The following is a 15354-nucleotide window of genomic DNA, read 5'->3' on the forward strand; positions in this document are numbered from 1 at the left end:
AGTTTTTCTTGTGGGCTCTCTGCAGAACACACCTGCTCCTAGTGGCCCAACAAGGAAAGTAAAAGAACTTGTCTTAAGAGGGCCTCTTCTGGTCTCGGATGCTCCTCCCGTAATCTTCAACTGGCAGGAAAGCCACACTGACTTCCCTGCTTCGGCCACAGTTAAAATTGCAGTCACGGCCCGATGACATCATCTGCATATTTAAAGAAGGACCCCACTGGCTTCAGATAAGCAGGTTAAAATGGAAGACGGTGGGACATTGGCGGCTGAGTCACCCAGCTGATTTTAACAGAAGAGGCCCATTTAAGACAAGTACTTTTCCTTGTTGGGCCACTAGGAGCAGGTGTGTTCTGCAGAGATCCCACAAGAAAAACTTAGGACTTCCCTGTCCCAGGCTACCCCCTTCCTTCCTGCAAGACTCTCCCAAAACTCCCTGACTGCAATTTACCTTCTTGCTGATGAGTTTCCTGCTGCTCAAACGACCGCTCCCATCCACCAGTCAGCTGTTGCGTCTCAACCATTTTGGGTGGGCAGCTGATCGCCGGCATACAGATGAGCCCCGGGAGTTTCAATTGCCCAAGCCTCACCCACCTATTAAAAACCTGGAACTTGCGATCTGTCAAGGTTCGCCTTGACCAATCTACCAAACTGACCGAGAAATCACTTTCCCTGGCGCTGCGTCAGGCTACTTACCCAACTACTGCCCAGCAATTGCCCACGAAACTCTTGTGGCTGGTAAAAGCAGGCATAGGGCCTGCTTTCATCAGCGTAAGGGTTAATATAAATCTTAACTTAAAAATTACATTTTTATCGTATTTGGTGTAATTAAGGGACTTTTAATTCAATTTGAAAATCATAACATTTATATTTATTAGATTTGTGTAAATTGTTTAATTATTTGGGGATTCCATTGCCTGTCATTAGGGGATTCCATTCAGAAATGACTGCAATCGAATCCTCCTTGCGTCCCTGGGATCCGTGGGCCTTTACGCAGGCATCGCCTGGAGGCCTGAGACCCAAACTCTCCGTAGCTGTGGAGCCAGGAGGTAAGTTTGTAGATGTTTCGCGGGTCGGAGGTGTACTCCGGAGGTACGCCTCCGACCGCAAATTCAGGGCCAACAGAATTATTAAGCATCTCTGCCATTTTTTTTGATGACTTAGTCCCTTGATGATTCCACCCTTTGACTATCTCTTCCTTTTGGTGTACTTATAAAAGCCTTTGACATCACCCTTTATATTGGCTGCCATACAGAGTCATAACAATGGCTTTTAGAAGCACATTGAAATCCCTTTTACCCTCTAATCTCCATTTTTACTTCTCTGCCTTTGGTATTGCACCTGGTTTTCTTCTGCGTTACTAGCCTTAATTTTGCAGAAGACTCGTGAGCCCATCTGAATTCTTCATGTTTGGCAATGCGCAGTTTTGTATTGATTTTATCAAGAGTCAGTGGGTTACAAAAGACGGCTGGTGGAAGATCCCACGATGAAACGAGATGTATTGTGAGTCTATTAACATGAACAGGTCCCGTAAGCAAACATGAAATAATTTAGTGGCACAGCAGTGAATAAGAGGTTGTTTGATGAATTGAAAACTGTGAATAAAGTGGGTAGAAGAATTACTGTGCTCGCTATGTGTAATGACGTGAATGCATTCAAAAGAACATATTTACAATGTTGCTGCACATAATGACCACAGCAATTCCTTTGTGCATGAGTGTCAACACATGTGTTCATTGAGCGTCAGGGCGCATTACCGTTATTGGAGTGGGTGCCATCTTTTTCCCAGGCTCCTAAAATTGGCCCAGGGAGTGAACAGATATAACATATGGGGACACAGATTTAAGGTTTTGGGCAAGAGCTACAGGGGGGATGTGAGGACATGCTTTTTTTACGCAGCGAGTGGGGAGGACCTGGAACTCGCTGCTGACGGAAGTGGTGGAAGCGGAGACACTCAATGTTTTCAAGGGGAGACTGGATAGGCACTTGAGGGAAATAAACTTGCAGGACTACGGGGATAGAGCGGGGGAATGGGACTGACTAGATTGCTCTACAGAGAGCCGGCACAGACTCGATGGGCCGAATGGCCTCCTTCTGTGCCTCTATGACTCTATGTTGCTGCACATATGCTACATTAACAACGCTTTTCCTTCTTAAGGAGTAATTGAAGAGTTTCTCCCAAATTCCTAAGGCTTGGCTTGTAACGGAAAAGACGTTATTGCTGCCTGTTCAGAGCATGTTGATCAGAAAACCACGGACTGATGGGAAAGTGTTCCATATGGGTACCTCAGGCATGTGTTACTGCTGGTGTCAAGGCAACCATCTATCTTGCTGTGATACACCAAATCTAATTGTGAAAAGGTAGAGCTGAAAAGTAGTAGCGCAGCATTCTGTTAAAATGTAAACCTTGCATTGTGAATTGTTAAGGACTCAGGATTAACATTTTACTATGCTAAGCACTGAAGGACACTTCCTGGACTGAGCACAGTACTTAGTTACTGTTCCTGCCAGTTCAGGAATGCTTGCATACTTTGTCACTTTTCCATCATTTACAGTGTTAAATAGTAAGTTTACAAATATAATAAATATGCACTTGAGTTTATAAGGCATTCCCAGTCTGTCGAGCACTACTTAATGGGAATAAAAGTGGAAAATGCTGGAAATACACAGCCAAAAAGAAAAATAGGTCATCATTTATGGATGGGGATCGTTTGTCTGAGCTGATGAAAGATCTCCATCCAACACATTGTCATATGTGATCTCCTTATAGACATCAGTGGCTCTCTTGTATATTACCAGCCCTCTTACTTATTTTTTAACATTTCATTGTATTTCCTATGCGTGATGGTGTAAAACAAGTCAGTAAAAAGCAGAGAGGTTGCCATTACAGCTAATACGGGCCCTTCTGGGTAGACTAGACCTCCCGCACTTTTACCTCAGCCTATTAGCACAAAAAGCTAGAGAGAATTACCCAATCTTTGTAGGAATTAACTCATTAAGTGGATTGTTGGCAATTTATGAAGTAATTTAGCAAGATTATTTTCAGATTACTTCTGATTGCCTTCTCAGTTATGCAATAATTACACCACAGCCTTCCTACAAGAAAGTACATTGTAAGAAGCTGTACGTTCCTATGAGTATTCTAAAAATACCAGGAAAAGCAGTTAACTCTGATTTAATACACAATCTCACATTCCAGGGCATTGAGAGCACACCTTAGATGTTGGAGCATCAGTTGTATCTCTGAAGATAGTTTACTCTGGATGCCCATTATTATGACCAATACTTTTTGCTTTGTTTACAGGAATCGATCAGTGATTTCTATTGGTTTTATTCTGGGAAGGACATCATTGATGAACAGGGGCAGCGCAATTTCTCAAAGGCAATCAATGTGGCGAAGCAAGTGTTCAACACACTTACAGAATACATTCAGGTAGTATCAAGAAAAGAATCAATACTACTCTAGAATTAGACTTGTTTAGTGACAGGAACAGATTTATAAGATGTATATTGGTTTCATTACAATGGCCCGGATTTTGCAGTAAAAAATAACAGCGAGGCTATCCGCACTCACCGTTATTGAGGAGTAAATCAGACAGCAACTCCCAACATCCGCACATGTGCAGTTAAATGTGGAAATCAGGAAGTTGTTGTCCGATTTTACCTGCTCCTCCACAAGCTTCATTCTAACAGTATCTTGCCGAGAGATTCGGCATTCAAACACATGAGGGGCGTGAAGTTGCTGTACTTACCCATTAGGTACCCGCTGAATATGCCAGAAAAAGTTAGGGATTGCCCATTCAAGTGTTAAGTGTAACAGTGTGATAAGTCTTAATTACTACCAACAACCTCTCTGGCACTGAAAATTAACTTTTACAAGCGTGGAGTCTCATTTCTTCAGATTTTAATTGTTGGAGATTTAAAATTGAAATAAGTTTTAAAAACTTTTTCTTTGTTTTTTTAGTAGCTCTCTCAATCCTATCGTTCTTTCCCTCTCTTTATTTTGCTTTTTGCACATGATTTTACATTGAATTAAATATTCTAGCTGGCACTTCCTGGATCAGACTCTGCGTGCCTCAGTAAGGATTCTTCAATCTGATTGGTTGAGGAGACACACGTTGCTTGCCCTGTTCACACAGGTCCCAGATCCCCTGTAGAGGGCGCCGCACTGTATCAGACACCCGATGAGAGTAAGTTGCCGCTCAAAAGCCCACAAAAAGTCTGTGGGCAGCTGTAAGCGTAATGATCGGCGAGCGCCGTTCCTTCGCCGCTGACCACAAAATCCGACCCATTATCATGCACAAGTGACATTGCAGTGCATTTCAGTGTGACTCCCCTCATTGCCATGTACGTGGTTATACATCAGAATGATTTGTCAAACATTTTTCCAGGAATATGATAGCCCCAATAATTGTTGGCAGAACAGTTATTACAAAGGCCTAGAAATTGGGTTGTGGCGCAAAAGTCGCCTGAGCGCAGGATTTAACGCAGCGATTGGAGTAATACCGATCGCCAGAAATTCAGTTTCAGTGCCGCTCGAGGGACACGGAGCGAGGCTCGAGACGCTCCGCGTCCCTCTTAGGGCGCTGAAACTGATTATTGCAGCGCAACGTGCCGCAGCGCCACACGCTGCAGCACGGCACACTGCGGTACTGCAGGCCTTCCTCCCACTGTTAAGGGGGAGGTGCCTGCAACAGCGCGATCCCCGCTCGCGAGTGCCGGCAAATGAGCCCGGCACCAAGGAGAAGTGCCGGGCTCTCGGGAAACAGCCGGCAATGCCGCGGCGGGGGGGGGGAGGTTAGGAGGCCGGGGACGGAGGTGCTGGCAGGCGGCCGCCGAAAAAGCGGCCGCCCCGCAGCTCCACCTTAACTTGCGCCGCTGCCGGCACAGTAAGGCCCCGTGAACCGGGCGCGGGTAGCGAACGGCGCAACAGCGGCGTTCACTACCAAATATTGCGAACGGGGCACGAATGGGGCGCTGCGCACACCGATGACGTCATCGGTGGCAGTGCAGCGCAACAGGCTAACGCCACCATTAGCGCCCCTCCTGAATATCGCGGGAGGCGCAGCCAGTGGTGCTACAGCCGCTGCCTGCCTCTTTAGGCGCTAACAGGTGGTGCTACTCACCCAATTTCTCACCCATAATGTTTAATATTTAATGGAAAGAAGCATCTCGTAGGAACACAGGAACAGGAGAAGGCCATTCAGCCCCATAAGCCTGTTCTGCCATTTTATTAGATCATAGCTGATCTGTACCTTAACTTTATTTACCCGCCTTTGCTCCATTTCCCTTGAAACCCTTACCTAGCAAAAATCCATTAATCTCAATCTTGAAAATTTCATTTGACCCAGCATCCACGGCCTTTTGAGGGGAGAGAGTTCCAGATTTCCACTGCCCTTCGTATGAAGAAGTGCTTCCTGATTTCATTCCTAAATGGCCTAGCTGTAATTTTAAGATATACTTGTTCTGGTTTCCTCATTGGAGAAACTTTTTTTTTGTATCTAGCCCATCGAATTCCTTATACCATTTTAAAGACTTAATTAGATCACCCCTCAACCTTCTAGACTCAGGTGAATATAAACCAACTTTATGCAAACTGTCCTCGTAATTTAACCCTTAAAGCTATCATTAGAATCATAGAATCTTGCAGCACAGAAGGAGGCCGTTTGGCCCATCATGCCTGTGCTGGCTCATTGAACGAGCTGTCCAATTTAGTCCCACACCCCCAGCTTTCTCCCCATAACCCGATGAATTAGCCCTCTTCAAGTACATGTCCAATTGCCTTTTGAAAGTTATTATGGAATCTGATTCCACCAGACTGTCAGGTTGTGCGTTCCAGATCTTTACAACCCTCTGTATAAAGAAATTTCTACTCATTTACCTTCTAGTTCTTTTGCCAATTATCTTAAATTCTATTGAACCTGCGCTGCACTCCCTCCAAGACCAAAGCATCCACCCTGAGGTGTGGTGCCTAAAACTGAACACAGTACTCCAGACGGGATCTGACCAAGGCTTTGTACAACTGAGGCATCACTTCCTCACTTTTATATTCCAACCTCCTCGAGATAAAGCCCAACATTCCATTAGTCTTTTTGATTACTTTTTGTACCTGTGGACTAGCTTTTAATGATTTGTGTACATGGACACCTAAATCCCTTTGCTCCTCTGCAGCTCCTAGGGGGGAAAATTCGGTTGCTTTGCGCAAAGCAACTAGCACCCGGGCGCGGCGATGTTTGCGCCGCTCGCGAAATTGACCAGACATTTTGCAACGGCGCTAAACACTACCGCTACAATCTCCTGAGCCCGCAGATCGTGACGTCAGTTGAGTGTGCAACGCCCCGGTAGCGCCTCGGACCAGATATTGAGTGGCGCTCCCTGCCTTACTGCCTGCCGCTAGCAACGACAAGTTGAGGGGAACGTTTTGCAGTTGGGAAGGGACTGGGGAAGTGCTATTTAAAGACGACCGCTTCCTGCCTTTTTTTGTCTGCGACATTTTTGCACCACACATTCTGAATTAGAGAGAGAGACTTCTGGAGAGATTCAACGCTGTGTGAAGGAGTTTTGGGTACTGAGCAGCACTTTGCAGGTTCATTTTGATTTGACCTTGCATCGATTTAGAAGAGACTCGGGGGGCTGCACTCTGAGCTCTTTCCCTGGGCCTCTCCATTGTTCTTTCCAGCAGATTTGATGTACAGGTCTCTCCAGGCCGAGATTCAAGGCTGCAAGGGTGTGGATGGAGAGCAAGATCGACCCTCCCCTTTAAGAACTGGCCGGCGCCAGTGTGTCTGTGTTCCATTGCTGACTGACATCACATGAGCTTCGCCAGTGCTCTCAGGTAGCGCCTCGCTCCTCGGCGTTAGCGCCTTAAGAGAGAGGTGTAGCGCTTGATTTAGTGCTCGAATCACCTCCAGGGGCGATAGAAGCCAAGTTTGCAGTCGGAGGCAATAATTAGCGCCAGGCGCTAAACTTTGCGCCCGGCCGATAATTGCGCCCCAAACGGTGCGATACCGAATTTCTCCCCCCTAGTCTCACCATTAAGAAAATTATCTAATTAGCTTTTCTCGGATCCAAAGTGAATGACCGCACACTTCTCCACCATGAAACCCATCTGTCACAGTTTATCCCATTCACCTAGTTTGCCTATGTTCTTTTGTAACTTCTTGCTCCCATCTACACTGTAAGTGAGAAAGAACTTCACCAAGTCTGCTGATCGTTCAAAGCACACAATTTATTTGGACAAATTACTTTGGGAGAAGAGACAAAGGTTCCGCAACCTTGTGTCCAGCTTCTCGCTTTTACAGTGGTGATCGAGCGCTTCTTATACAGTTCAAAAAGGTTGGAAAGTATCGATATCAGTAGTTATTACATCATTAGTCTTGGTCAGTTATTCTTCGGCCAATCTGGCGCCTTAGCAACAACTGACCTCCAATCACATTCTTTTAAAAACAACTTAATTATATCGTCGTACTTTTTAGCAGGCCAAGGGGCAGATTCCTATCTAGTCATGCGCCCGCCTGCACCAATCAGTTGCTCAACCCTTTTCTATTTCAAACTGTCACTTCTGTAAGTTAGTTAACTTTATGCTATTGCTGTATGTTAATCAACTTTATGCTATTGCTGTAAGTTAATCAACTTTATGCTTATGCTGTAAGTTAATCAACTTTATGCTTTTGCAAACTGTCACTTCTGTAAGTTAGTTAACTTTATGCTATTGCTGTAAGTTAATCAACTTTATGCTATTGCAAACTGTCACTTCTGTAAGTTGACAAAGCCGGAGCTTCAAGAATATATTTTAACCCTTACCTTCCCTAGGCGCAACAATTTTACCCCAACATACACAACTTACTGTGCCTCCTAATTTAGTGTCACCTGGAAACTTGGATATACAACTCCCTATTCCTTCATCAAAGCCATTAATAGATATGGTGAAAAGCTAAGGCCCCAGTACAGATCCTTGGGGAACACCACTCATCACATCCTGCTAATCAGAGAATGTTCTTTTTCTCCCTACTCCTACCGCCCAAACAATTACCAGCCCATGTTACAAGGTCACCTCCAATTCCGGGCATTGTTATTTATGCTAATAGTCTCTTGTGTGGAAGCTTATCAAGTGGCCACACACACACTCTGACTTTTTGCACCTGGCATTGAGCAGTCTAACCAGCGGAGCCGGGAGAAACAGGAACGCACTTTCCAGGACCACAAAAAACTCTGTCCCACTGCCCAGGGGAGGACACCCTAACCCTCCAGGCTCCAACTGACAGCCAGCTCAGTGTGGAAGCCAATCGATTTCTTGCCATCCCTCAACCAGCAAACTGCAACGGGGTGTCCACTTGGCGCCTGCAACTTACCAGTTGTAAGTAAGTGAGGCCCAGGCCCCAAAATGGCTCGGGCCTCGATGCAGAAAAACAGGCGAGTGGCAGGTGTGCGCCGCCTGCCTCCCACACTCCGCCCATTGTGCGCCTCAAGTTAAAAATCACCCCTCTCGTCTCAAAAGCTTCTTTTTAGCCAATGAAGGACTAGAATTGTAAAGATTGATAAGGCCAGGTCAATTTTTGATGTAGTTCCAAGTGTCAGATACTTGACTACAAACACTGGGTGAGCTACCTTGCCTTCATTATCCCAGGAGTGTCAGCCTCGATTTATGAACTGAAGTCCTAAAGTGAAACTTGAACCCACAACTACAACCGTCTGACTTAGGGGTGAGAGTACAAATCAGCCGAAACAAGTTGACATTTATAAGTCAAGTTACTTCCATGAAATGTGGAACTATTATTCCTGTTTAAAAGGTGCCCGTTTTAGTGAACAACTAGCACAAGCTGAAATGATCCCTGTAAATGATACTGCAATTGTACTAAATCCTGTTTACTTCTGTAGGGCCCATGCACTGGAAATCAGCAGAGTCTGGCACACAGCCGACTGTGGGATGCAGTGGTTGGCTTTCTTCATGTCTTTGCCCACATGCAAATGAAACTGTCCCAGGTTAGTAAGTAGGCGGCCAACTAAAGGAGGGCATTGGCATTTACTCCAGACTCAGCATGTGCCCATCTCCAGGCAGTAGGTTTCTGAAGGGTAAAAAAAGATCTGAAGAACTAAGGGATAATTTAACAGGGAAAAACTATGATAAAGTGAAGTTTAAAAAAAAATTCGACAATAAATTGACTGAACAATACTTGGTTAATTTATAGTAGACAATAACTGTAAAAAGTGTTTCCTCACAGCATTGTACCATTACTTGATCCTGTAATTCCAGAAATTTGGCAATATAAAAAAAAATTAAACATGATATAAGGCTTAAGATGATTTATTACAGTGTCTGCATATTATAATTTCTAGGATTCTAGCCAAATCGAGCTGCTGAAGGAGTTGATGGATCTTCAAAAGGATATGGTGGTTATGCTGCTTTCAATGCTAGAAGGTGCGTACGGGTTAGTGAGATGAGATGAGACACAAACAATTTTAATTAATAATTTAAAAAATAAACTCTTAATTAATTCTGAATTCAGAATTACTCTTAATTCTGCTTGCTGTTTTGCCTCTCCCCTCATTCTCAATCTGTCCCATTTTTAACTTGGATGTTTTTTCGACCTGAAATAATCTAATCTTGTCTTCTCTATACCTTATTTCTCTATAATAGAACCATGGAAGTTTACCGCATAGAACAAGGCCATTTGGCCCATCATTGCTGTGCTAGCTCTGTGCTAGAGCAATCCAAGACTAATCCCACTGTTCTGCATTTGCCCCGTAGCCCTGTATTTTTCACTGCTATAAATATCTATTCAATTTTTCCTTAAAAGATGCATCAAACACTCTTTGTGGCAAAGCATTCCATGTCCCAACAACACTGTACATAAGGAAATTTGTCTCAACAGCTCATAGAGTCATAGAGTCATAGAGTAATACAGCACGGATAGAGGCCCTTGGGCCCATCGTGTCCGCGCCGGCCATCAAGCCCTGTCTAATCTAATCCCATATTCCAGCATTTGGCCCGTAGCCTTGTATGCTATGGCATTTCAAGTGCTCATCCAAATGCTTCTTAAATGTTGTGAGGGTTTCTGCCTCCACAACCCTTTCAGGCAGTGAGTTCCAGACTCCAACCACCCTCTGGGTGAAAAAGTTCTTTCTCAAATCCCCTCTAAACCTCCCGCCCTTTACCTTGAATCTATGCCCCCTTGTTATTGACCCCCCTACTAAGGGAAAAAGCTCCTCAGCATCCATCCTATCTATGCCCCTCATAATTTTGTACACCTCAATCATGTCCCCCCTCAGCCTCCTCTGCTCCAAGGAAAACAAACCCAATCTGCCCAGTCTCTCTTCATAGCTGAAGCGCTCCAGCCCTGGTAACATCCTGGTGAACCTCCTCTGCACCCTCTCTAACGCGATCACATCCTTCCTGTAGTGTGGCGACCAGAACTGCACACAGTATTCCAGCTGTGGCCTAACCAGTGTTTTATACAGCTCCATCATAACCTCCTTGCTCTTATATTCAATGCCTCGGCTAATGAAGGCCAAGTATCCCATATGCCTTTTTTACCACCTTATCCACCTGTTCCGCCGCCTTCAGGGATCTGCGTACTTGCACACCCAGATCCCTCTGACCCTCCGTCTTGCCTAGGGTCTTTCCATTCATTGTGTATTCCCTTGCCTTGTTAGTCCCCCCAAAGTGCATCACCTCGCACTTTTCCGGGTTAAATTCCATTTGCCACTGTTCCGCCCATCTGACCAACCCATCTATATCGTCCTGCAGACTGAGGCTACCCTCCTTGCTATTTACCACCCTACCAATTTTTGTATCATCCGCGAACTTACTGATCATACCCTTTACATTCATATCCAAGTCATTAATGTAGACCACAAACAGCAAGGGACCCAGCACCGATCCCTGTGGTACCCCACTGGCCACAGGCTTCCAGTCACAAAAACAACCTTCGACCATCACCCTCTGCCTTCTGCCACTAAGCCAGTTTTGTATCCAATGTGCCAAGGCACCCTGGATTCCATGGGCTCTTACCTTCTTGACCAGTCTCCTGTGCGGGACTTTATCGAAGGCCTTACTGAAATCCATGTATACCACATCCACTGCGTTACCCTCATCCACACACCTAGTCACCCCCTCAAAAAATTCAATCAAATTAGTCAGACATGATCTTCCCTTGACAAAGCCATGTTGACTATCCCTGATTAATCCTTGCCTCTCCAAGTGGAGACAAATTTTGTCCCTCAGGATTTTTTCCAATAATTTTCCTACCACTGATGTTAGGCTCACTGGCCTGTAGTTCCCCGGTTTTTCCCTACTACCCTTCTTGAATAATGGTACTACATTAGCGGTTCTCCAGTCCTCTGGCACATCCCCTGTGGCCAGAGAGGTCCTGAATATATGTGTTAGAGCCCCCGCAATCTCCTCCTTTGCCTCACACAGCAGCCTGGGATACATTTCATCCGGGCCTGGGGATTTATCCATTTTTAGGCCAGCTAAAACCGCCAATACCTCCTCCCTCTCGATGTTAATACGTTCGAGCATATCACAGTCCCCCCGCCCTATTTCTATGTCTACATCGTCCTTCTCCATAGTGAAAACAGATGCAAAAAATTCATTTAGAACCCCTCCTACATCTTCCGGCTCCACACACAGATTGCCACTTTTGTCCCTAATGGGCCCTATTTTTTCCCTAGTTATCCTCTTACCCTTAATATACTTATAAAACATCTTCGGATTTTCCTTTATTTTGCTTGCCAGTGTTATTTCATGGCCCCTCCTTGATCTCCTAATTTCTTTTTTAAGTATCCCCCTGCACTTTTTGTACTCCTCTAGGGCTTCCTCCGTCTTTAGCCTTTTGTATCTACCAAAAGCCCTCCTTTTTTTCCTAATCCATTCTCGTATATCCCCTGACATCCACGGTTCCCTGTGGTTTTTGGAACCACTCTTGACCTTTACGGGAACATGTTGCCATTGTATGATCTCAATCTCCCTTCTGAAAGCCTCCCATTGCTCCGATGCGGATTTTCCTACAAGTAGCTGATCCCAGTCCATTTTGGCCAGATCCTGCCTTATCCTATTAAAATCGGCCTTCCCCCAATTTAGAACCTTTATTTCCGGCCCATCCCTGTCCTTTTCCATGACCACCTTAAATCTTACCATATTATGGTCACTATCACCAAAGTGCTCACCTACTAGCACTTTTTCCACTTGGCCGGCCACATTCCCTAGAATTAGGTCCAGTACCGCCCCCTCTCTTGTAGGACTTTCTACATGCTGGCTCAAAAAGCTCTCCTGGATGCACTTTAAGAATTCTACACCCTCTGAGCCTTTCACACTCTGACTATCCCAGTTAATATTGGGGAAGTTGAAATCCCCCATTATTATTACCCTATTATTTGCTCTCCTCACTCTCAGTAATAATTTTAAATTAATGACCCCTCATCACTGACTCCCCATCCAAATGATGTATTCTTTCTCTGATCACTCTACCAAAAGCCTTTAGGCTTTTAAAAACCTCTATTAAATCACCTCCAGCCTTCTCCACTCCAGTCAAAATAGTACTAATATCTCACATTCCTCCTCATAACTGCAGTTTCTTGTCCCTGGTATTATTCTGGTGACCCTATGCTGTGCACACTCTTTAATGTACTTTCTATAATGGGACAATCAAAACTGCATATAATACTCCAACTGTGGACTAACCAATGTTTTGTACAAATTCATCATTACTTCTTTACTCTTGTGCTCTGTGACCTATTTATAAAACTTATTGACTTTTTTATGGCTTTATCTAACCGCACTTGCACTTTCAAGGAATTCTGCATTTGAACCCCATGGTCTCTTGTGCTTCTATGTCCTTCTCTATCTTTACATTAAGTGTATACTTCTATTTCTTGTTTTTCCTTCCAATTACTTATCCATATTAAATTGCAACTATCACTTGGCTGCCCATTCTGCTAGCCTGTCTGTGTCTTTCTGAAATGTTTTACAGTCGTCACTGTATAAAACCCCTACTTCTGTATCACCAACGAATTTTGAGATTATGTTCCCCAAACCCATGTCCGGATCATCTATATATACTAAGGACAAAAGTGGACCCAGCACTGACTGCTGGGGTACACAACTTCCAAGCCTTCTCCTATCCATGCAACCCCATTTACTCTGACTCTTTATTCCCAGTCCATCAACAAATTTTGCTACACTTCTGCTACATTGCCACTTATACCATATGCCTGAATTTTACGAAGCCTGTTGTGAGACACCTTATCGAACACCTTCTGAAAGTCATCTACTGCATTCCCTTTATCTCTCCAAACAGGCACGTCTTCAAAAAAAGGATTGTTAAATTTGACAGTGGGAGAAACTTTTATTAAAAAAAGATTTAATTGGCTCCAAAAAATATCCCTAAAGGCCACCTTTTGGCCAAACTGAAAGCTAGAAAAGGTGATTGGCATAGTCCAGCAACTATGTCAATCTTTGCTGCGTTGTAACATGTCCAAACAGCAAGGGCCTGCTGATGGATAATGACAACAGCAACTTGCATTTATACAGCACTTTTGCCGCTGAAAACATTTCAAGGTGATTTATAGTTAAGCGTATGGAAATGGTCCAGAAAATAGAACATGAGAGTAAATTAGCAAGAAATATAAGAACAGATTGTAAGAGCTTCTACAAGTATGTAAAAAGGAAGAGAGTAGCAAAAGTAAGCGTTGGTCCCTTAGAGATTGAGACATGAGAACTTATATTGGTGAACAAGGAAATGGCAATGACCTAAATAAATATTTTGTATCTGTCTTCACAGTAGAAGACACAAAATGTATACCAAATATAGTGGGGAGCCAAGGGGCTAATGAGAGTGTGGAACTTAAAGTAATTAATATCAGTAGAGAAAAAGTACTTGGTAAACTAATGGGACTAAAATCCGACAAATCCCCTGTACCTAATGGCCTATATCCTAGGGTTCTAAAAGAGGTGGCTGCAGAGATAGTGGATGCATTGGTTGTGATCTTACAAAATTCCCTAGATTCTGGAAAGGTCCCAATAGATTGGAAGGTAACTAATGTAACCCCGCTATTCAAGAAAGGAGGGAGAGAGAAAACCGGGAACTAAAAGCCAGTTAGCCTAACATTAGTCATCGGGAAAATGCTGGAATCCATTATTAAGGATGTGGTAACAGGGCATTTAGAAAACCATAATATGGTTAGGCAGAGTTGACATGGTTTTATGAAAGGGATTTGTGTTTGACAAATTTATTAGAGTTTTTTGAGGATATAACTAGCAGGGTAGATAAAGGGAACCAGTGGATGTAGTATATTTGGATTTCCAAAAGGCATTCGATAAGGTGCCACATAAAAGGTTGTTACACAAGATAAGAGCTCATAGGATTGGAGGTAATGTATTAGCATGGATAGAGGATTGATTAATGGGCAGAAAGCAGAGAGTTGGAATAAACGGGTCATTTTCAGATTGACAGGCTGTAACTAGTGGGTGCCGCAAGGATCAGTGCTTGGGCCTCAGCTATTTACAATCTATATTAATGATTTGGATGAAGCGACAGAGTGTAATGTATCCAAGTTTGCTGATGATACAAAGCTAGGTGGGAAAGTAAGCTGTGAGGAGGACACATTGGGGGAAAAATTCGGTAATTTAGCGTCTCCCGTTGGCGCCAGCAGATGACGCTAACGGAGTGCTAGAGCATTATAGCCGGGGCGAGGCGAATCCAACGCCGCACACCAAATCCTGCTCCCCCGCAGCGCCACCTCCAACAGTTATCGCCGGGAACCTCAACGCCCGGTGGATCGTGACGTCAGTGAGTGTGCAACGCTCACTGACCACCCGATCTGCAAAATAGATTATCGCCACCTACCTTAACACCTGGAGTAAACAGTGACAGGGAAAGCTGGCATGAAGCACCAGGAAGCCGGCTCCAGGGACGTTATTTAAAGAGATCATCAATAATGAGTCGCAGCTGCAGGTTAGTGGAGTTTCAGTGCTTTCTTGTCAGTTTCACATAGTCCAACAGTCTCATTCCGTAATTTCAATGTTTTTTAGTATCAGGAGTGTTGTGGCAACTAAAAAGTAGCTATATTTATTCTTAAAAAAATCAAATGGCTACACTTGGTTACATTAATGGGGGTTGTACTGGCAGTCGACCTCGCCCTCCAGGATCTATGGCAGAAGGAGCAGAAGCAGCGAGAAAGACTGGAACAGAGGGGGGAGGAGGCGGGCCATCAGGGCTCTCAACAGGAGGCCTTACCCTCTGAGGGTATTCCAAGAGCACTTCTCCTACCTCCAATTAAGCGAGGAGCAGTGTATAAGAAGGCTCTGCTTCACCAAGGAGGTGGTCACAGAACTCTGCCAGCTCCTGCAACCAGACC

The 15354-nt window shown here is 44.4% G+C and overlaps 1 protein-coding gene across 1 annotated transcript in view; it reads left to right on the top strand.

Moving 5' to 3' along the window:
• Positions 1 to 15354, top strand: part of ryr2a (ryanodine receptor 2a (cardiac)) — a 957985-nt gene that overhangs the window by 831672 nt on the left and 110959 nt on the right. The window contains exons 85-87 of the mRNA XM_085980259.1: positions 3302 to 3430; positions 8875 to 8979; positions 9334 to 9415. Coding sequence (XP_085836385.1) covers positions 3302 to 3430; positions 8875 to 8979; positions 9334 to 9415 — 316 coding nt within the window. The remainder of the gene's footprint in view (positions 1 to 3301; positions 3431 to 8874; positions 8980 to 9333; positions 9416 to 15354) is intronic.

The sequence above is a fragment of the Somniosus microcephalus genome, chromosome 3, assembly GCF_052327205.1.
Source record: "Somniosus microcephalus isolate GS21.2 chromosome 3, FLI_Smic_1.0, whole genome shotgun sequence".
Taxonomy (NCBI): Eukaryota; Metazoa; Chordata; class Chondrichthyes; order Squaliformes; family Somniosidae; genus Somniosus; species Somniosus microcephalus.